The sequence below is a fragment of the Schistocerca serialis genome, chromosome 5 (genome assembly GCF_023864345.2).
Source record: "Schistocerca serialis cubense isolate TAMUIC-IGC-003099 chromosome 5, iqSchSeri2.2, whole genome shotgun sequence".
Lineage (NCBI taxonomy): Eukaryota > Metazoa > Arthropoda > Insecta > Orthoptera > Acrididae > Schistocerca > Schistocerca serialis.
The window spans coordinates 659,736,159-659,759,081 of record NC_064642.1 but is presented as its reverse complement, the minus strand read 5'-3'; the positions used below and the strand labels follow the sequence as shown (position 1 = coordinate 659,759,081).

Sequence of the window (22,923 nt, the reverse complement as noted above, 5' to 3'; positions counted from 1 at the left end):
AATCGCATCTGCAGCAAAACAAAGAAAAACCAAACAAAATGTTAATGGCAGCCGTATTTCGGAACGGAAAGTGCACCCTACTCATCAACTTTATGCCTAGAGGAGGGACTATAAATGAAGCGAAGCTGCCTCGTTCATAGCCAAGTGTTTATTCTTTTACAGTGAAAATGCGATTCTTCACGACAATTCTCGCCTGAAGTGTGCTGTGATGACGACGGACTTTCTTCGTCAGTCTAACTGGGAAGCCAGTACTTGGCCATGACTTAATACCATCTCTTTTCTGAAAGACGACGGTGGAACGCTCTATGGAAATGAGAATGAACTGAAAGAGGTCGTTAGTGACTAGTGCAAAAACTTGGCGGCAGCTGAGTATGCAAATCATATATGTTAACTTTTGGAGAGCTACAACAAATATTTTAGTCTCCGCAGTGACTACGTATTAAAAATAGATAATATAGCAAAATAAGTTTTCCGTCAACATCATCACCATAATCTATTCAGAAATGTTAATAAATAATTTTCCTTCCTTGTAATCATTTTGGATTAGACTTGAACTGGAAGATGCATTCCTAATGCACTTAGAACCCATAATTCAGCGATTGGGAATGAAATCCGACAGCACTACTTTGCTTCACGTCAACGCAGCCCAAATACATCGGCGCTGTCAACTAAAATAAGTAAAAAATTTCGAATGTACAGGTTCAGATTGCATTGCAATCTGAGGGTCAGCCAGAGTAACAACGTGTGCGTCTGTGTGTGTTTGTGTAAGGTTGTGCGTGGGTACTTGCGCGTGCGTGTTTTGTATGTGCCTCTTTATGCATCAGAGTGAGCAGTCTGTGGGTATCTATGTGTATGTGTGTGTGTGTGTGTGTGTGTGTGTGTGTGTGTGTGTGTGTGAGAGAGAGAGAGAGAGAGAGAGAGAGAGAGAGAGAGTGGGGTACAGAGAGAAAGAGTCAACTGTAGAGTAGTGGTTCTGGACGTTTGGCTATCTGCCCTGCCAGTTTCTCATCGAATTGAATGAGTGGGTAGCATCTTATACAGAATAAACCATAAAGTTCATCCTCCCAAATTATTGCTTTCTTGCAGTTATAATTCACAAAAAAATCGTGCCTGCTTTTTACAGTTGTTGACTGCGTCTCACAAATTGAGCTACTAACAAAAATTAACGCGTGAAAGCGTAAAAATACATCATTACACTGTTTCAATGGATTTCCGATCGTGCTAAGATAACTTTTTGTACGCTCATGGTAAACGTAGTCCGTTGCGTACTTTTAAAACTGTCTTGCTGTTTGCTGTTTCCTTGAGATGAATGTAACACAACTACCATATTCAGTTGGTATTCTCTAAATCTACTGCTCAATTTTATAAGATTCCTTTATTATGAGGGTTACTTTTTTTTTCAAGCTCCGATCGGTCACGAAACTTAAACAACAGTGAAAAACCAATGAGATTTACCACAGATGTGTAAGCTTCCCGGATAAGAGAGTCTGCCTCCATGTTTGAAGTACGTTCTGTCATTTCCTTAAAATTTCCGAATGATGCAGGAACTCACTCCATCTGCAACGAAAATTCACCTGCAGCTTTTTCGAAGAGGAGTGTTCGATCACTCACCATACGAACCAGACAGGGTTCCCTCTGATTCTCAACTATCGTTCACATGAACCGCAGGTTATGAAGCAAGCATTTTGGAACAGACAACGATTTAAACATCGGGTTAGAGAATCGGTGGAAAGCCCAGGATGTCGCCTTCTATGACGAGGGTACTGGAAAGTTGCTGGGACGCTACGACAAATATCAAAGTCAGATTGGCGACTATCTGGAGAAGAAAGTGAAAGGTGGAGATAAATGCAGCAAACGAAACAGTTTTTAACGTTTTCTCCGTGGTTTCCATTGCGCGACCGATCAGTGCTTCAAGAAAATACAGCCCTCGTCACTACGTAATACTGCTCTTCCATCTACATAGCTAATTAATGTCCAAAGCAGTGATTAAACGTTAACATGGGAATTCCCTATTTGTTATCTATCTTCACGGACTTCGACGTAAAGTGAAGGTGATAAGTCAATACACACCGATGAAATGAAACGAATCCAGACACACTCGAATAAAAAGGAAAACGTCACCGTATCATTATTTCGACCTCAAGATTGCAGAACAAATTGTGTCACAATACAAATAATGCGATGCAGAGAACCGACGACGAAACTAATCACTAAAAACTTCTTTAAGAATGGAATTTTCGTTCTGCAGAGGAGTGTGCACTGATACGGAACTTCCTGGTAGATGACAACTGTGTGCCTGACCGAGACTCGAATTCGGGACCATTGCCTGTCGCAGGCAAGTGCTCTACCGACTGAGCTGCCCAAGCATGACCCACGACCCGTCCTCACGGCTTCAATTGCGCGTGTATGGAAGGCAGGAGACAAGGTACTGGCGGAATTGAAGCTGTAAGAAGGGCTCGTGAGTCGTGCTTGGATAGCTCAATCAGACCTGGCACGGTAGCTCAGCGTGTTCGGTTAGAGGGATAGCTGCCCTCTGTAATAAAAAAAAAACTGAACGAATGGATCAAGAATGAACTTGAACAAGCATCGTGGGACGTCATCCCCGAACAAACGCAACTAACAAAATGAGATTACATAAAAAAGAAAAAGGAAAAAAAAGAAATAAGTGAAATCAGAGCTCGAACGGAAAGATATAGGTGTTAATTCTCTCAGCGCACTATAGGATATTGGAATAATAGAGAATTGTGAAGGTGGTTCGATGAAGCCTCTGCCAGGCACTTGAATGTGATTTGCGGAGTATCCATGTAGATGTAGATGAAAAGTCGGAAGAGCACTGGTCCCGAGTTAGAGTCTCGGTCTGGCACGCAGTTTTAATATGCCAGCAAATTTCTCTTTATGAATGTTCATGCCAGAATGAAAGGTGCATTACGGCGATAGTAATTCGAGATGGGTGATACTGTGCTCCAAAAATTGGAATGGTTTTAATGCCCTCGGAATTACAGTACATTAAATATTTTTAATCATTTGTTCCGTAAACCTTTCTAAGATGACATTCAATACACTTACCAACCCTAATGACATCGGAACATATACTTTGTTTACTAATAAACTTTTAGTTTCTAATGCTAACAGCGAAGGCAAACGTGAGATATCATAAATATTTTCTAAAGTATTCAAAAATGAAGGTGGGTGATTTTCACTAAAAAAATGCGTGGAAGAATAAGACCTAGTATGAACGAATATCTCTTGCAAGTATAGTACGAAAGTTTGAATTTCAGACAGTTAATGGAGGACAACTGAAATTAAATTACTGTATGACTTGAAGTCCACTTACTGGAAACCGAGTGAATACAACAGAATATGTGATATCAGGATGCATTTAGCAGTTATGTGCGAATTTGAGTAATTAATCATGCACATTAAGATCACAAATACGAAAAAATACGTGGCAGGAACAATGGTTTATCAAGGACAATGGAGGTCTGTCATAAGGGAGACGGTCGGACAGCATTACCGGTCGTAAAGGCAGGCAAGCGGATCCTAAGTAAACATCGTTTCCACTTGCGCAGCGTGATGACTGTCAGTTCCCCTTCCCTCCTCCCCAATGGATGAGCTGGCAGGCTATACGTTTTCCTTGCCAGAGAGGGTTTCCCGTTCGATGACACTAGAATAAACACGGCGACGACCCCAGTACCTATTCTCCGCTAGGTACGGCAGCGTTTGGTAGGAGAATAATTGTCTACGAGAGCTAATACAAACCACAGAAGAGCGGCAATTCCAGTCGAATCGTCATAACTGACTGTAATGTAGTTTAACGTTTCTGAGGCTGGAACGTTATTCCGCAGGACGCTAATTAAACTAGAGATTTCGAACATTCAGCTAGTGTAACTGCAGTACCACACCTCCCAACGTGTTTGCCTGTACATAAGTGCGTGCAAATACCAGAAATCAGTGGCTGGACTTTGAAACTGCTCTAAATAATGGATACAGTGATATATGAGGAATATTAGTGGATATACTTTTATACTTCTTACAATGTCCAACACCAGAAGAAATAACGTCCCCGTAGTAGTGACAAAAGGTAACTATCACAAATTATTCAAAACTGCATTTTTAAATCACGTTTAAAGATTATTTCGGTGTGGGTGGATAAGAAAATACTTTATCCACAGTAAGTAGTAGTAGCATATAACCTTTTTAATGTTTGACGAAGGAGAAATGGTAATTTGTGCCATGTTCGTCTGTCACTAACTAATTATTTTTATTTGTCTTTGTGTTGGATGCCTGGTGCGAACTACACGCCGGAATCAGCTGATAACTTACAAACTAATGATGAAACAAGTAAGATTAAATTTACAAATTTCAGGAAGGAAAATATGGCGTTGCGCATCCCAAAACATTTACTGTAACTAAGGACCCATAAAAAAGGAAATCAAACCAAAAAGTATATGAAACGGATAATTTGCATTTCTTAGGAATAAGCGAACTGTCTCTCGTTACTAAATATACAAGAAGGGAAGTAAGATGTTTTCGAAGAACGCTATTTGACTAAGCGAGCCGGCCGTGGTGGCCGTCCGGTTCTAGGCGCTACAGTCCAGAACCGCGGGACTGCTACGTTCGCAGGTTCGAATCCTGCCTCGGGCATGGATGTGTGTGATGTCCTTAGGTTAGTTAGGTTTAACTAATTCTATGGGATTGATGATCACACATGCCAAGTCCCATACTGCTCAGAGCCATTTGAACCATTTTGCAACCAAGAAAACTTTCGCAGTTATCCTACTTATACTCATTTAACGTACACGGTTAGAAGATACATTAAAAGCGATACTAAATTTAAGAAACTTAATATAGATTAATCGTACGGTTCTCACAAAAGTTGAGAGAATGTAGGTCTATGACTCATACTATTTCGAATTCGTCCGCCAGAGTGGCCGAGCGGTTCTAGGCGCTACAGTCTGGAACCGCGTGACCGCTACGGTCGCGGGTTCGAATGCTGCCTCGGGCATGGATCTGTGTGATATCCTTAGGTTAGTTAGGTTTAAGTAGTTCTAAGTTCTAGGGGAATGATGACCTCAGAAGTTAAATCCCTAGTGCTCAGAGACATTTGAGCCATTTTTCAATTTTGAATTCCTTTCTGCGATATATAATAGAAATTAAGGGAAAAAAGGCTGAAGAGACTACTGATGTAACATTTAGCTACGCTGCTCAACAATCACCTTAAAAGAGAAACATGATGTGTAGAAAAATTTAAGCATCTGTATTCCAAAAGGGATTGAACAGCGTGTTGCGGAATATTCTCCCATCACTGCCCCTCCTGCACCTTCCAATTCAGTTCACGAGTGGAATACGGGATAAAAGATCATTGTCACCCTTCTATACGAGCCCAAATTTCACTTAAATTTTGGGTCACTGCGAAATACGTGTACTGGAGGCAGTGGTATGCTTATTGACTAAGTTTCAAAATTGGATTATTGGAATTTTGTAAGCGTTTCCGTTGTTCGCTGAGTCTTTCCCGCGGTGTCTCCCATCACAGTTTGTTTTTGCATTTCTATTGCGCTCTGTCACATTCTCATTTCCCAAACCAGTGCGAGGTGAACGCTGCAGCCTTTCATTCAATCTTTCCTCTCTTTCATTGAAACCAGGCCCGTGACCAATACGCGAGAATAAGTCGAACGTGGATATCTTGCAAGCGATCTCTTGTGAGAGCAATTTTCGTAGGATTCGTTCAATAAGTCAGACATGTGCTGCTTTATGACTCTACTCGGGAAATATTTATACTGGGTGGGGAGAATGAAATCAACACCGATAAAATGCACTTTAAGATGGGCAACCTGACTTACATCAACTGATTCTGTTGCTGATGTATGTTGGAGTGCCTACTTTAAGGTGCATAAATATTTTCTGGGCCAGTTTTAGTTTGTCCACCCTGTATTTTTAAGTGTTGCTATAACTGAACGTTTGGTGAAACGACCTTCTCATATATGATACGTCTTGCGCTGTATTTAGGAAAACTCTACTTTGAGTACGAAGACCACGCTAAGTGAATCAGGTTTTAAAGCACTTAACAAGCACTTGCGATAAATACATCTCAGGTCATCGTCTCCCAGTAAAATTTAAGTTTCTGAGTTCCAATTAAGTCGCTTACGACGTATCTGGGGCACACTGTGGAGGCTCTTCTGGCATACAGCAAATACACGTTCTAAACATGATTGTCTCTGTTACCCTACAAGCACCGTATATCTTGTAAGAGGCAGTCCTGTAATGACGAGAGAGATGGAATAAAGTAAGATAAACTTTTATTATTCCAAAAGTAATTGCCGTAACGATAAATATATTTATCTCACTTTGAGACAAGACAATCAGTGCTTAATCGAAAAAAAAAAATTCGATTGCCTACATAGCCACGATTGCACCCAGGCACGCATCTGTTCGTCCGACGTAAATCGATTGCCACGAATATCTTCCTTAAGGGATACAAAATTTTGGAAATCACATGAGAGGAGACCGGGACTGTGTGGATGATGACTAAGGGCATTTCAGCGAGATTTCTGCGTAGTAGTCGAAACAACCTACCGACAAAATGCCCAACAACATGTTGACAAATTTCTTTCGAGTACGCTGCAGAAGGCTTTCGTTGAAGACCTGCATATCCAAAACACAGTTCACATGCTCCCTATACGATTTAGATATCATTGGAGCCCTGACGATCATATGTACGACACGAAGGAATAATAAGGGTGGGCGACCAAGAACGAGGTGCTCGGATTAAGAAGGGTGTAAGACATTGATGTAGACGTTCGCCCTTACTGTTTAATCTGTAGATCGAAGAAGCAATGACGGTATTAAAATAAAGGTTCAAGAGTGCAATTAAAATTCAAGGTGAAGGGTATCAATTATACGATTCGCTTATGACTTTGCTATCCTGAGTGAAAATCAAGAAAAATTACATGATCTGCTAAATGGAATGAACAGTGCAATGACCACAGAATATGGAATGAGAGCAAATCGAAGAAAGACGAAAGTAATGAGAGGTAGCAGAAATGAAAACAGCGAGAAACTTACAATTAGGATTGATGGTCAGGATATACATGCAGTTAAGGAATTCTACTATCTAGGCAGCGAAATAAACAGTGACGGACGGAGCAAGGAAGACATCAAAAGCAGACCAGCCGTTGCAAAAAGGGCATTCCTGGCCAAGAGAACTGTGCTAGTATCAAACATACGCCTTAATTTGAGGAAGAAATTTCTGAGAATGTACGTGTGGAGCACAGCATTGCATGGTAGTGAAACGTGGACTGTGGGAAAACCGGAACAGAAGAGGATCGAGAAATTTGAGGTGTGGTGCTACAGACGAATGTTGAAAATTAGGTGGACTGATAAGGTGAGGAATGAGGAGGTTCTGTGCAGAATCGGAGAGGAAAGGAATATGTGGAAAACACTGACAAGGTGAAGGGACAGGATGATAGGACGTCTCTTAAGGTATCATGGAAAAAATACCATGGTACCAGAGGGAGTCGTGGAGGGTAGAAGCTTTAGAGGAAGACAGAGATTGGAATAAATCCAGAAAATAATTGATGACGTACGTTGCAAGCGTTACTTTGGGATGAAGAGTTTGGTACAGGAGAGAAATCCGTGTCGGGCCGCATCAAACCAGTCAGAAGACGGATGACTCAAAAAAAAAAAAAAAACTTTTATTTGCTTCAGACGAAGAGGTGCAAAATTGGGTATAATCACAGTTCCGGAAGCAACCTAAAAAGTTTTTCCATGAGGGCATTGACCATCTTGTCTCACACAGTTATATATGTATCAAGAGTTTAGGCAATTGCCTTTGAAATAATAAACAGTTTATCTACTTTTTTCGATATGTCTTGTTATCATTTGATTGCAAAAAGTCTTACTCTTACAATTAGGAGACTGATACAAGACTGCCCCTAATCGGGGCACAGACTACAAAACAACATCTACAACAATTATCTAGAACAAATGGGCACGACACCCGGTTGTTAACTTGTTCACTGAACTCATACTTGCTGCTCCTTATTATTTTCGTCTTTCCTCGGTTTACTTCCAACCCACATTGTGTTTCATTAGACCATTCCTTTGAACACGTCTTATAATTCTTCTTTACTTTCATTGAGGGTAGCAATATTGTCACTCTGAATTTTAACCCCATTCTTGTTCCTTTGGTCTGATTATTGGTTCTTCGATGCATATATTGAACACTGGAAGTGAAAGACTACGTACTTGTTTTACACACTTTCTAATCCGAGCACTTCGCTCTTGATCTTCCCTTTAGCTTTTGTACATTTTGCACCTTACCAATTTTTCTCGATTGTTTACTAAAACTTTGCTCGTAATTTCGAACATGTTATATCATTTTGTATTGTTGAACGCTTTTCGGTCTACAAATTCTACGAAAGTGTCTTAATTTTTCAAAATGTCTTGTTTCCCCTTATCCATCGCAACGTCTGACAGCCTCTTTGGCACCCTTTACTTTCCGGAACCCAAACTGGTCGTCATGTAAGGAATCCTCAATTTCATATTCCAGTCACTACAATTGTGAAGCATTTTCTAAGGATATCTGTGGTACTTGGTCTGTGTCTTATGGAAACGTTATTACCAAGTGTCAATGAGAGCGCAGTTTTATAGAGGCTGAATTTCTGGAATACCATGCATTCCTCCCTTGCATTTCAATTATTTTCTTGTTGTTTTTGTTGTGGTTTTTGTCTGATGTAGCTCTCTTAGCTACTTTATCCTGTACAAGCCTCTTTACAGCCAAATATGTAAAGCAAGAAACATTCATTTGGACATGCTTACGGTATTAGTAGGTTTTCCGTCTCAATTTTTGCTTAGTCGCAATTCCCATCTTATCTTCATCTATTTCCTCATCTCTTTTTATAATATTACTCTCGTTTCTCTTGTGTAGCCACTCCACATGTTTCTTCTCCTTTTCAGCTTTCCCTTGTTTGCTTAGTACTGGTTTTCTACCTGAGCTCTTGATATTCAGATAGCGGTATCCGTTTTCTCCAATGGCATATTTAAATTTTCCCTAGGTGGTATACCCTGCTGCTATACATATTTTTCATCTAGCAATTCCCGCTAAGCCATTTTTCACTTTATCTCAGTCTGATTTTTAGAGGTTTATAAGCCATTTCGATTGCTTGATATGCTACATTTTTAAATCTTTTCATTTCATCAATAAACTCAATATCTTCCATGATATCTTACTTATTTGACCATCTGCTACCCTCTTTATTTCACTTCTCAAAATGGTTCAAATGGCTCTGAGCACTATGGGACTCAACTGCTGACGTCATTAGTCCCCTAGAACTTAGAACTAGTTAAACCTAACTAACCTAAGGACATCACAAACATCCATGCCCGAGGCAGGATTCGAACCTGCGACGTTAGCGGTCTTGCGGTTCCAGGCTGCAGCGCCTTTAACCGCACGGCCACTTCGGCCGGCATTTTTCACTTCTCAAAGTCATCCATTCATCTATTACTGTATTTCTTTACTCTGTTTCACTTAATCGTTGCCTCACGCTCCCTTTGATATTCTCAATATCATCTGGTTGTTTCAATTTATCCAAGTCCCATGTTTTTAATTTACTACATTTTTGCAATTTCTTCAGTTGTAATCTACAGTTCATAAGCAATAACTTATGGTTAACTCTCGATTAAACCTTCGAACTATCTTACAGTTTTAAATCTGTTTCCGATTTCTATGTTTTACCGTTACTGAATCAGTCTGAAACCTTCCATTCACGTTTACAACTTTCTTTCGTAATTCTGAAACCAAGTGTTAGCGACGATTAAACTATGCTCTCTGTAAAATTCTTCCAGGAGGCTATCTCTTTCAGTCGTTGCCCCAGTCGATACGTACTATTATTTTTCCTTCTATTCCTCTTCGTACTACCGAATTCTAGTCACCCAGCACAATTAAATTTGTCCCTCCGTTACGTATGTGAACAATTTCTTTAACTGCATCATACATTCTTTCTATCTCTTCATCATTTGCGCCGCTGTTTCGCATATTAAATTGAACTATTTCGGAGAGTGTTGGCTTTCTGTTCAATTTGGCTACTATAATGCATTCACTATGACGCTCATAGTACCTTACCAGTATTCCTATGGTGTTATTCTTTATTAACCTATTCTTTGCGTTACCTCTAACTGATTTTGTATTTATAATCGAGTACTCACATGACCAGAAGCCCTTTCGATCCTTCCATCTTACTTCACTAAGACCTTACTATATCTAACTTCAGCCTATCAACTCATCTTTTTAAATTCTCTAACCTACCTACATGACTAAGGAATCTAACATTACACACGCTTACCCGCAGAATGCCAGTTTTATTTTTCTTGTTGACGATATCTTCCTGTGTACTCTCAACTTGGAGATCCGAGTGGGAGGCTATTTCACTTCCGGAATATTTTAACATAGAGGATGACATCGCCGTTTTACCATACAATAAATCTGCATATCCTCGGGAAAAATCGCGGCTATAGTTTTCCCGTTTCCGGCGTTTGCAATACCAGGATAGCAAGGGCAGTTTGGCTGATGTAACCTGATCAGATATGCAGACTGCTGCCGCTGCAAGTGCTGAAAAGGCTGCTGCCCTCTGCAAGAACCACATGTTTCCTCTGCCATCTCCACCACCACACCGTTATATTTTCACCGACGGTACGGCTATGTGTCGTTGAGTCATACGAGACACCCCACCAGTGCAATCTGCGATTCATGGGGCATTATTTTTTTACGCTCTTTTTTCCCAGACGACTATCTGTCTATTTATATGTAACGATTTTTGATATCCAGTAAATACCGTAACATTAGAAGCATTTATTTATTTGCACTAGATTACAGCAGAGCTATTTCTATTGCTTAATGGATTTTATCATTTCTTTGTGTCGCTGTTTGTGGTACTTTCGGACGATTTCCACACAATTTCACAATTTTTACACGGGTGCGTGGCAATGTGGCTCGCGCCGCGTGTGGCGTTCTCACCTGTAGAAGGGCGTCATCTCGTTCTTGAACCAGATGGCGAGGATGACGCTGTCGTTGGGCGCGGGCGGCTCGATGTCGCAGGGCAGCAGCGCCGTGCCGCGCACGATCGCTTGCACCTCGACCAGCGGGCCTGCAACACGCGCACAAACCACACACCGTCAGAACTAGGCGTGCGCAGTTCAGCCAGCGGCAGACTAATTACCACTGGATGTTTGCCTCGTCCTTTTTGGAAGTCAAACATGCACTAGAATAAAAAAAAATGCATCAATTTACAAGTAAACTCGCTTTTGCATGCTGCAAAAGAATTTTTTATCTTATTTATTAGCTGAGAAAGCTGGCGTTCCCTTGGTATATCATCTACTAGGTCATCTCCTACTCTCTCTGTCCATCTCCTCTTGCCAAATCACTCTATGCATTTCCGCCTTCCCCTCTCTCTGTCCACCTCCTTACACTCCGTTTCTCTGGCATTATCTGCTCTCCTTCCTCCTCCCTCTAACCACCTCAAAAGCTCCTGTCCACCACCTCCACCTCTCCCTCTCTTTATCCAATCTATCTCCTCATCCCAACTTGTCTGTTCATATGCTCCTCCCCACTACCTCTGCCAATCTTCTCCTTTTCTTTTATCCATCTCCTCCTCTTTCCTTTCTTGGTCCATCTCCTACTCTCCCCTCACTCTGTCATAATTCCCTCTCCTACCTCTATCTGCCTCTCCCTGTCTCCTCCTCCTCCATTGTCTCTCCATGTTATCATCGTCTCTCCTAGAGAAAGCAGGTGATTCTTACCATTACAGTATTTTTTTCCAGATTATAACTATACCAAATCTGGTTGAAATCGTTTCAGAGGTTCATGATGAGATTTTACGCATGTGTTTACTCGCATAGGTACTTTATCATCCACGCACATATTTTATCAGAAAAATATTTACGACATCATTGTGTGTGGAATCTAAATGAACATACTCGTGATATTAATAAAAAGGACTTCATCTTTATTAAAATAATAAATAGTTATTGTCAATAACATAATTAAATAGTCTGTAACAAACTTGTATCTCAAACAATACCTATGGACAAAGATAATGAAAATCTCCATCTTTTGTTGTCTATGATTCTTCTTGAATAATCCATCTTCTTGTTCGAACTATTGTACTGATTAGATGTGATTAATGTCTCATAACACAGAGGTCTGTAAAAAACTGTATGATGTTGTTCAGTAATACTTGAAAAATTGAGTTTCTGTGTCATTGAAATCAACCTTTTATTTGAACTTTTATTTCAATTTGAATCTCGTCCTATATGAATGTTAAGTTTTCTTATCAGCTACAATGGAGCGCAGCTATTAGCGCTATTGATCTACGGTGCGGTTTCTTGGTAAATGCTGAATAATAAGTGATTAACACTGAGATTTACTTTTAAATGTTAATGCATATTGTAAAGGTGTAGAAAAGATTATGAATATATTATTTGTTAGTAGTAAAACAGTGCCTGAAGGAGATTCGGTAAGTGGTTGTCTTATGTTAGCCGCCATCTTTGTGAAATATTGCAGCGGCAGTTTTTAATTGAATTTTTAAACAGATATATATCTTGGTGGTGGTTATTACAATAATAACTGTGTATCGGTGGCTCAGAACCCACTCAGAGGTAATAAATTCCATTTAGATTGTGAACAATCTCTAATTATATCGCAAACAGTATCTTACCTAATAAAAATTGTTCTCCGCTGATGTATGAAGCCAGGTTATTTCATAACAACTTTTATGGAAATTTGGAAATTTGTGGTAAGGTCTTATGGGACCAAACTGCTGAGGTCATCCGTCCTTAAGCTTACACTCTACTTATTCTAACTTTAACTTACGCTAAGGGAAACACACATACCCATGACCGAGGGAGGACTCGAACCTCCGACGGGGGAAGCCGCACGGACCGTGACAAGGATCCCTAGACCGTGCGGCTACTTCGCGCGGCAAACATTTATGAAATATTTTTAACAGGGAATAATACATTAGTGTTGTGAGCGTGTGGTATTGTGTGTCAAAACTGTTCATTTTGCTTAAAACAAAGTGGTCTATCTCGAATAAGAGTGACGGTAAATTGGACAGACGATCTGCAACTAGTAGTGACACTATTATGCGTCAGCATTGAAGAATGATAAAAATTCTTACTCTTGTATAGTTGAGATTACTCAACATGCATTTAGTTTGTTTGCTGGTTGTATAAGATAACTTTTGAGCATGAATTTAGTGTCATTTACACTGTTTGACAGACAACACTGCTACACGTTCCCAGGTGGAGATTTCTTTAATAAAATAATGATCCTTATACGGGAGAAGTAGTGATTAAATAGAACCTTATGTTACGCTAATAATTAGCAACTGGTTTTACTGTAGTCCTGCTCAAAACTGTACAACACCAATCTACCATGCACGCCAAACCACAAGTCAAACACCTTTAACAAGTATTTAGCATAATTTAGTTGTTCGTCTACCGAGTTTCAACTCAAACTGCGAGTTGAAAATTTTACGGAACTTAATGTTTACGGTGTTATGTTTCCTGAGATATGTGCTGTACAGTGATATAATTATGCAGGTACGTGCAGTGGTATACATGGCTATTGTCATCTAAATGTGTTGCGAATAGATTTCGTAGTGAAGAAGTAATAAATTAAAACGTGACGCATGATGAGGCAGTATCGCACGCAACTAAGTGTCTATGACGCCATATGTCCTGAGCTATGTGTCGTAAAATGATACATTCTTGTAGTTACGTTCAGCGTCATACGAGGATACTTTGTACTAAATGTATTGCGAATAGAACTACTTGCGTAGAAGCAAGTACGTCATCCATCATTCGGCAGTTTTTATCGCATTTCAGTGCTGTGTGTTGTACAATGTTATGTGTTTGTAGGTACATTTAGCGGAAAATGTGGATACTGTTTGAGAAAATTGTTACTAACAGAGTTAAAATCAACAAAATAATGAATATAAACATCTTGCATGATGCGTTAATGTTCCACGCATTAAGTGTTTATGACGTATCTCCTGAGCTAAGACTCGTATAGTCATGTGACTTTTCTGGTATATTCAGTGGTGTATGTGAATGCTGTCTATATAATGTGTCACGAATGCAGTTGGTAGTAAAGGAGTAATAAACTAAACCATCACGCTTCATGTGGCAGTTCTACTGGATGAAGAGCAAAAATGTAGTGAGCGACAAACTCTTTTTCTTTCACCATTTTGTGGAATTCGTCAGCGACAAAGAATTTCGTAAAGATTTGAAATTATGTGCAAAGTTTGTTGCAAGTCTTTGAAGAGCTCTCATTCTCAAATACTAGGTAACAAAAGTATGGGTATTCTGACGTCTTGGGCTACACACCTTTTTTCACCACCACCCTAACATCCTGAGAGACGTGTGGTTGTTACACCTCCAGTGAGTCATTCCAGACAGTAATTAATATGTGTACCACGTTTGGTTAAAGTCGGTCCGTTGCTTCAGGAGGAGATATGGAACATACATGGATATGTTCATCTGTTTTTATTGTTTGTATGGGTACGGCCAGACCCATTTCGACTTTTTTAACACGGCAGCTTCAGCGTGTGTGCTGGAATATGTCATGTTTTCCTTTTCACATATTCGATTTCAGATTGAAAATACTTGAAATATTAGCCCTTCATTACGAAATTTCAGCTGGTATATGGAGACGGAAACTGTGAACCAATCTTCCACATGAGGCAGAAGTGAAGTATTTTGAAGTAATGAATTAAATGTTTTACTGTAACTACTTTTTCAGTGTATAGTAAAACTTTCCAGAACAGCCACTGACAATGCCTTGTTAAAATGGCAAAGCACATGTGATCGAATTAATTAAATAAAAAGTAAAAGTTCATCTGTAGTGTGGAAAATATAAGAACACTGCTTAAAAAGAGTGAAGCATCCTGAAGGCCTGATCGGATGTCAGTATTCCGCTGCTACTCCCGATTTGCCATTATTTCCGCCTGACTCGCTTCTGGAGATAATTCCATTGTAAAGTGCATTTTTTGTGTATTATTATATTTTATGTGTGATGCCAGTGAAGTGTGGATTCCTTCATTATTCTGATGCATTTGGGATTTCTTCCTCTCCTCTAATGGACAAACTGGTGCGTATTTACACTAACATACAGGAGTAAGTCTACACGGCACTGCTTTTAACGTGTACTGCGGACTGTCTACAGTGTACGTGGTGCACAGTATGTGGGATTTTTTGCATAAGTGATCAACCAGAATATTGCAGCAGCTCTCATATCGCTAACACCATGAATAATACTTCAAAAACGCTCTTGATACGGGAATTATATCTCTAAACAAACAAAATCCTTGTTTTCAAAGTCTCAGGGTTTCGATAGTAATTTCCAATGGATAATCAAAAAATAAAAGAAAAATCACACTCAAGCTACGACTTCCAAGTCGAATGTTCATGACACCAAATAAAACTGAATAGGTCAATTATTTTCACAAGAATATCTATGTTTTATCTTTAAGCAGTATACCTAGTCAATATATTTTACGTCTTCTTAGAGAAGCGTGTAATTTATTCAGTTCAGTTAATCATTGATAAAGTGGCGACAGATTAAAGGTATGCAGTATATGAGACGAAATTAGACCTTAGCAATAATGGATGCTGAAGTCCTTTTTTCAAATGTATCTTTACGAAGGAAATTACAGGAGTATTTTCCTGGAATAATTCTCTCACCGCTGCAGAGATGAGTGAAGCAGATACTAGTGCGAAGCTCAAGAGATCGATAGAATCCACGTCACTGTCAACACTATGTGGACATCTGGGTGTGTCCAACCTCCGCCTATATGACGGCTTCAACTCCGCTGAGAATAGTTTCAGTGAGGTGTCTGAATGTCTCTGGATGGATAACAGCCAATTCCTGATACCAGGGAAAGCTGCAACGTTGGACGCTGAGGCGAAGTCGGCATTCCAACTCATCGCAAAGGTTTACTTTGGGACTCTAGCAGGCCAGACAAGGAATGTATTTGTCCATAAACCACTGCCTCGCAGATGTTGCTTTATGACAAGGTGCACTGTCATTCTGTTATAATCAACGTCTTCTAAGTGATCCTCTATTGTACGCAGCACAAAAAACTGTAAAACGTGTTCATATCCTTCCGCGTTCAACATTCTCTTAAGCACGCTCTATCTACGAGAAATACCTCCAATACCGTAACACAATCTCCTGCGTGCTTCATTGTTGGCACTCCAGCAATTCGTCAAAACATCGTTTCATTAATTCACTGTGCAATGCCGTCGCGCTTTACACTACTTCAAGCTTCACTTCGCATTGTGGATTATGAGGAGATGCTCAACTATTGCTCCCCATTCCTTCCAACTCCCTACGCACAGTCATTGGACTACACTGGAGAACAAAAGAAACTGATACACCTGCCTAATATCGTGTAGGGCCCCCGAGAGAACGCAGAAATGCCGCAACACGACGTGGCGTGGACTCGACGCCTCAAGTAGTACTGGAGGGAATTGACACCATGAATCCGGCAGGGCTGTCCGTAAATCCGTAAGAGTATGAAGGGGTGGAGACCTCTTCTGAACAGCACGTTGAAAGGAATCCCAGACATGCTCCACGATGTTCATGTCTGGGGAACTTGGTGGCCACCGAAATTGTTTAAACACAGCTGTTCTTGGAGCCGCTATATAGCAGTTCTGGAGGTATAGGGTATCGCATTGTACTGCTGGAATTGCCCACGTCTGTCGGAAAGCTCAATGGACGTGTCATCCATCACAGTCGTATCTAGACATAACAGGGGTAGCGTATCACTCAAACTGCTCACGCCCACACCATTACAGAGCCTGCACCAGCTTGATAGGCTCCTGCTGACATGGAGGGTATACGGATTAATGAGGTTGTCTCCATACCCCTACGCGTCCACCCACTCAATACAATTTAAAACGAGACATCTGACAGGCAACATGTTTCCAGTCATCAATAGTCATGTCGGTGTTGACGGGTTCAAATGGCTCTGAGCACTATGGGACTTAACAGCTATGGTCGTCAGTCCCCCAGGTGTTGACGGGCCCAGACAAGGCTTACAGCTTGTATCGTTCAGTCATCAAGGATACACTAGTGAGCCTCCGGCTCCGAAAGCCCTTATCGAAGATATTTCTTTGAATGGTTCGCACGCTGACACTGATGGTCCACATTGCTGCAATTTCTGGAAGGGACGGACTTACGTCTCGCTGAACGATTATCTTCAGCGGTCGTTGTTCCCGTTCTTGCAAGACATTTTTCCGGTTGCAGCGATGTCGGAGACTGATATTTTACCGGTTTCCTGATATTCACAGTACACTTGTGAAATGGTCTAATGAGAAAATCTACACTTTATCACTACCTCGGAGATGCGGTGTCCCATCGTTCGTGCACCGGCAATAGCATATCGTTCAGACTACGGTCGCAGGTTCGACTCCTGCCTCGGGCGTGGGTGTGTGTGATGTCCTTAGGTTAGTTAGGTTTAAGTAGTTCTAAGTTCTAGAGGACTGATGACCTCAGAAGTTAAGTCCCATAGTGCTCAGAGCCATTTTCTTATCGTTCAGACTCACTTCAATCTTGATATCCTGTCATTATAGCAGCAATAACTGGTGTAACAACTGCACCAGACACTTGTTGTCTTGTATAAGCGCTTCTGTGTAGGTGGACTTTGGACACCATCACCCTTCCATCGCCAGTGCTCTATGTTCCCGGTTCGTCAGTACAGAAGCTGAAACTCGTTTTTTAAGAAGAAAAAATTATTCTTTACATAGGGGGTACTATCCTCACTGCTATCAGCAGTTTGCCTTTATTTAAAGCTTAGCATTGACCTTTGCTTTTTGTTTCTGACACATCTGTTTGGGAAGAGAGCGTTAGGAATTTAAGGGACATCACTCGGCCGCATATGTTTGCTATTAGAGAGAGAAGATATCTTTAAGGCGTATCTTACATTATTACATTATATATTTAATTATGTGCTGTGACTTTTTGATAATATGATGTCGTGAGAATGGTTCTGGGGCACTGAAACAAACAACCATTAAGCAAAATAAAAAACAAAACAAATTGTGTTGGTCATTGTTCCAGTCGGAAGTATACATGATGTCTCGATTCTTTTCTGTCAAACCGGAAGAGGTGACAGTGGGTACACAACCGGTTATAATGAGGCAGGGAACCAATGGTCTGAAATAGATATTTATTGCCATGAGCATACAAAGCGTACGTCGCATAACAACAACGTAGCTCACAGTGATTGTTCAAAGCGACGACCGCCAGTCCCAGTGCAAGTATTTCATCAGCGCATGCAGTTCTCCCGGATGTTTGTTGTATACTGGAACAGGCAGCAGGTGATAGGTAGGGTACACCCCGGCCAGTATACAGACATAATGAACACAACTTAGCTCATAGTGCCTTTACCACTATCTGTTGTTCCAGCTGTGCTTTGCATCAGACAGCTAGCGATGTGTCAGTCGTGAGGTGTGTTACTGCGTACAGTGAATGATGCATAGTCGAAAATGGAACGTACTCTCATCACGAGAGTTGGTAGACGTGCATTTAATATACACTGCTGCGGGTGTAGGGCCATTGCAGCACGAATGAACATAAAACGCTTTCCCACCAGGTATCATACTAACTTGAAGAAGATACGAGGTGCGACAATAAAGTAATGAGCCCATTACATCATTACATCATTGCAAGATGTGGCAACCCTGCAGGCTTGAGTAGGAGCAATATCTTTGACCTAGGTCTGTAAGCTGCTTCAAGTCCAAGCGGCACATCGATGCAACTGCTCAGTCATGAGTTGTGCGTACTAAGTTAACACGTGTTTGTGTCTCTCGTCACGGAAATGGCACCGCATAATATTGTGCAACGGAATGCCATTTCTTTTGCGTTAAATTGGGTGAAAACGTGACGACAACTTACGGTCAACATGGCCACGGTGCGTGAATTCGTACGATCTGATTTAAGATTACCCGTGAAAATGATTGCAGAAGAACTGAACATCAATCGAGAAACGGTTCGTCTAATATTAACTGAACATCTTCGTGTGAGAAAGATTTTTGCAAAAATGGTCCCCAAAAATCTCACATCACAACAGCGAGAAACACGGAAAATGTGGCAGCTGATCTGCTAGAGCAAACGGAAATCAATGCAGAACTGTTGAGCCGTGTTATCACTGGTGATGAAAGATGTTTTTTTCAGTACGACCCAGAGACAAAATCCCAGAGTTCGCAATGGTGCTCAAAGGGATCACCGAGACCAAAAATGCTCGCATGTCAAATTCAAAAGTGAAATGCATGCTTGTGTGCGTCTTCGATTCCAAGGGAATTGTTCATAAAGAGTGGGTGCCTTCTGGACAAACAGGTAGCCAATATTACCACAAAGAAATTTTAGAAATACTTTGTAAAAGAGTTCTTCGTGTACGTGTGATAATTGGATTCTGCATCACGATAATGCGCCATCCCATACTGCTCTATCATTACAGCAGTTTTAACCCCGAAACAAATTTCAGTACTACCACAACCACATTATTCACCAGAAATCGCTCCGTGCGACTTTTTTCTGTTTCCAAGAGTCAAAACGGCGGTCAATGGACACCATTTTTAAACAAGATGTCCAAAAAGCTGTGACGAGTGTCTTGGAGGATATTACACAAGATGAGCTGCAGAAATATTACCATCAATTGCAGAAGCGCTGGAAAAAGTGTGTGCAATCAGAAGGGAACCACTTTGAAGGAGACAACACTAAACTTGACTAAAACGGTAAGCAACAATTTTTTTTTCACATCAGTCTCAATACTTTACTGTCGCCCCTCGTATGTCCGGATATAGATTCTGAAGAGATGGTTTCGGATCGTGTGGCCGACCACAGAGCAATAAGCACCCTGTCAACTTGCCCGTAAATCGTACAACTCGGAGGATACAGGGTGGAGAGCACCGGTGGAACAGGTATTATACCCCTATCATAAAGAATCTGTGCAAGCACTGGAAACAACGGATTTTGAGCTCCGCATTCACTTTTGTCAATTATCCACTGCAGTACTGTAGTATCGAACATTGTAAAATTTGTATTGTTCACTTCAAAATGGTTCAAATGGCTCTGAGCACTATGGGACTTAACAGCTATGGTCATCAGTCCCCTAGAACTTAGAACTACTTAAATCTAACTAACCTAAGGACATCACACTTTTGTTGACTGATGAGACCTCACTCATCTGCGATGATGTTAGCCGTAACTGCCATGTCTGTTTCGAGGACAATCACCACGCCACCCTAGTCGGTTGCCACCAGCAACGATTCTCTGTCGACGTATGGGCGGGCGTTGTCCACTGTCACCTAAGATCTAAGACCTCCTTGTTTGACTGGTGCACGTTATATTGTGTTCCTGCGAGGTATAATGCCACAGTTCTCAGAAACTATGCCTCTTGTTGTCCGCAAAAGGATGTGGTTTTAATACAACAGGTCACAAGCCTACTTCCATGTTAATGTTCGCGAGCACCTGAATGACAGATACCCTCATCTCTGGACTGGAAAGGGGAGGTACTTTCCAATGACCTTCACGATCGCCGTATGTCACACCTCTAGGATTACATCGTTAGTGTGTAAAACCTGTGTAGAACAGATGGAGATCTACTTGCAAGCGTCCTGGAACAACAAATACCAAGGACTTTCGAGAGAGTGCCGCAGAACTTCATGCACCGCTGCCAGGCATGCACTCAACAATTACTATCAAATACGTTGTTGTAAGGTGGTGTACGCTGTGTGTGCCCATAACACAATAAATGTTTGTTTCCGTCTATTGGTTCCATATCTCAATATAGTCGGTTGTGGACGCACTATCATCTGTTTCAACAAAATCCTAAGGGTTTGAGAGACCCTCCATATAAAGAGATCTACCTGGTCTTGGTTTAGCAGCGGTTGCTCTTTCGGTTTTGCTCTTCACAATCATAGCCTCCGACTGTCGACTTGGACACCCTTAGAGGGTCTGATCGATTCATTGCTCAGTTGACATCTAACGACTAGTCCACCTTCGAAGTCACTAAGCTCTCTAAATAGACCCCTCCGCTGTTAATGCTTGTCTATGGGCAACACAACACTCCCTGCCACCTTTTATACTATCTCGTCCATCCCTCTTTCAACCATAATATATTACTGATGCATGGAACAGAAAACTGTGTATAGTAGTTGGAAGAATGAACAGGTCATATCTCTCTTCAAGAAGGTTCTTACACGGGATGGTCAAAACTACCGGCCTGTATCCACCATCTCAAACGGTGTAGAATATTAAGAAAACATTTTGAGGACAAAAGTAAGGAGGTACGTCGTACTAAATATCTTTCCTCATTACAAAGGACTTGAATTCCGAAAATATTGTTCATATGAAACACAACCTCTGCTTTTGTCACATGACGTCTTGAACCCTAGGGACCTACGTAGTCAATCAGTTGCATCTGATGTAGTAGATGCTTCCGAAAAACATTTGACATCCACGCTTATTGCCGGAAGTACGAGAGTATGACGCAGAACCTGAAATTTGTGACTCAGATAGAGATTTCTTGGTTGGTAGGACGCAGCATGTTATGCTGGGTAGAGCATCATCAAGAGAAATGGGAAAAAATTCATAAGTGGCTTAACGAAGTATTTTTGAGACACTTATTGTTCATATTGTATATTTATTTGATAGTCAATATTTATTGTTTTGCAGATGATGCACCATTGACTGAATAAAGCTGCACGTATATTCAATCAGTGGGGATAATAGGTTTTGGGGATATGAAATTGAACGGTCACATAGTTTCACTCTTGTGTAAGTCAGGTGACAAACTTCGGTTCATTAGAAGGATACAAGGGAACTGCATTCACAATCTACGAAACAGAATTCCTGCAGGACACACCTGGGACCCATCATAAAAGAAATTTGATTGTGTTGTCTTCGCTACAGTTCTGGGAGAATTAAGTACGCAGAATGTGCAATTTTCAGTGTCACGAATGATGCTCATTACAACACTACTGGTTTTGACGTAATAAACTAATGTTAAATGTAGCAGTGGTGGTTATTAGTAACATTAACCACGACAGTATATTGCGCAATGTGGAAGACCTATTGAGGATAGAACTAGCAAGGGATATTTGATGTATTCAAAGATGGGAAGCATACATGATCACCTATTTGTTCGACCGTAGGGAGAGGTCAAGGCAATGCTGAAGAAACTGATCGAGCAGAGGCTCGAAGATAAACTATCCCGTTAAAGTTTATTTGCAAAGATTCAAGGACCAGCATAATAAGGATACATAACTGATTGACCAATCACACAGTAGAGCCCAGGTGTTTACATACAGATGAAAAAAATTTTTAAAAATAGAAAACTGATTGAAAACTCCGATATTCCGCAATACCCGTGTTTACGAACGTCGATTAAAGACTCACACAACCGTCTAGCAACTTTTAAGTCACTTCTTCTGGTGTATATCTGTACAGAGATTTTTGAAAGTTAATATTTTGATAACGGGGAACGAAGTTATCTGTGATTCTCACAGTAATGAGTGAATACATTTAAATAAGGGAGAAAGTATTATGCATCTACTTAGGAAATACCATAAGGTGGTTACTTATAATTCTGTGATATAGCTGGTGTAGCAAGACAGAGTTCCTAGCTTTCTTCAGTTGGTAAAACCATCAACAGTGATTAATGTCCAATCTGTAAAAGTTAGAACTGTAATTAGGAATCATAAATTGATCACTGACTAAGAAACCACTCTGCGGCAACGCACCGGACATCTTGTAGCCTATGTTTTCGACCTCTAGGATTAATGTTATGTTGGTGACACACACACATAAGCGTTTCGGTTTCCGGTAACTTTGGCCTTCAGCACAATCTTCTTCCTTTCGTT

At 40.8% G+C, this 22,923-nt stretch overlaps 1 protein-coding gene across 1 annotated transcript in view; it reads right to left on the bottom strand.

Annotated features, from left to right (window-relative positions):
* LOC126482161 (nephrin-like) overlaps positions 1 to 22,923 on the bottom strand; it is a 668,749-nt gene that overhangs the window by 537,980 nt on the left and 107,846 nt on the right. Inside the window, exon 4 of the mRNA XM_050106138.1 lies at positions 11,012 to 11,141. Coding sequence (XP_049962095.1) covers positions 11,012 to 11,141 — 130 coding nt within the window. The remainder of the gene's footprint in view (positions 1 to 11,011; positions 11,142 to 22,923) is intronic.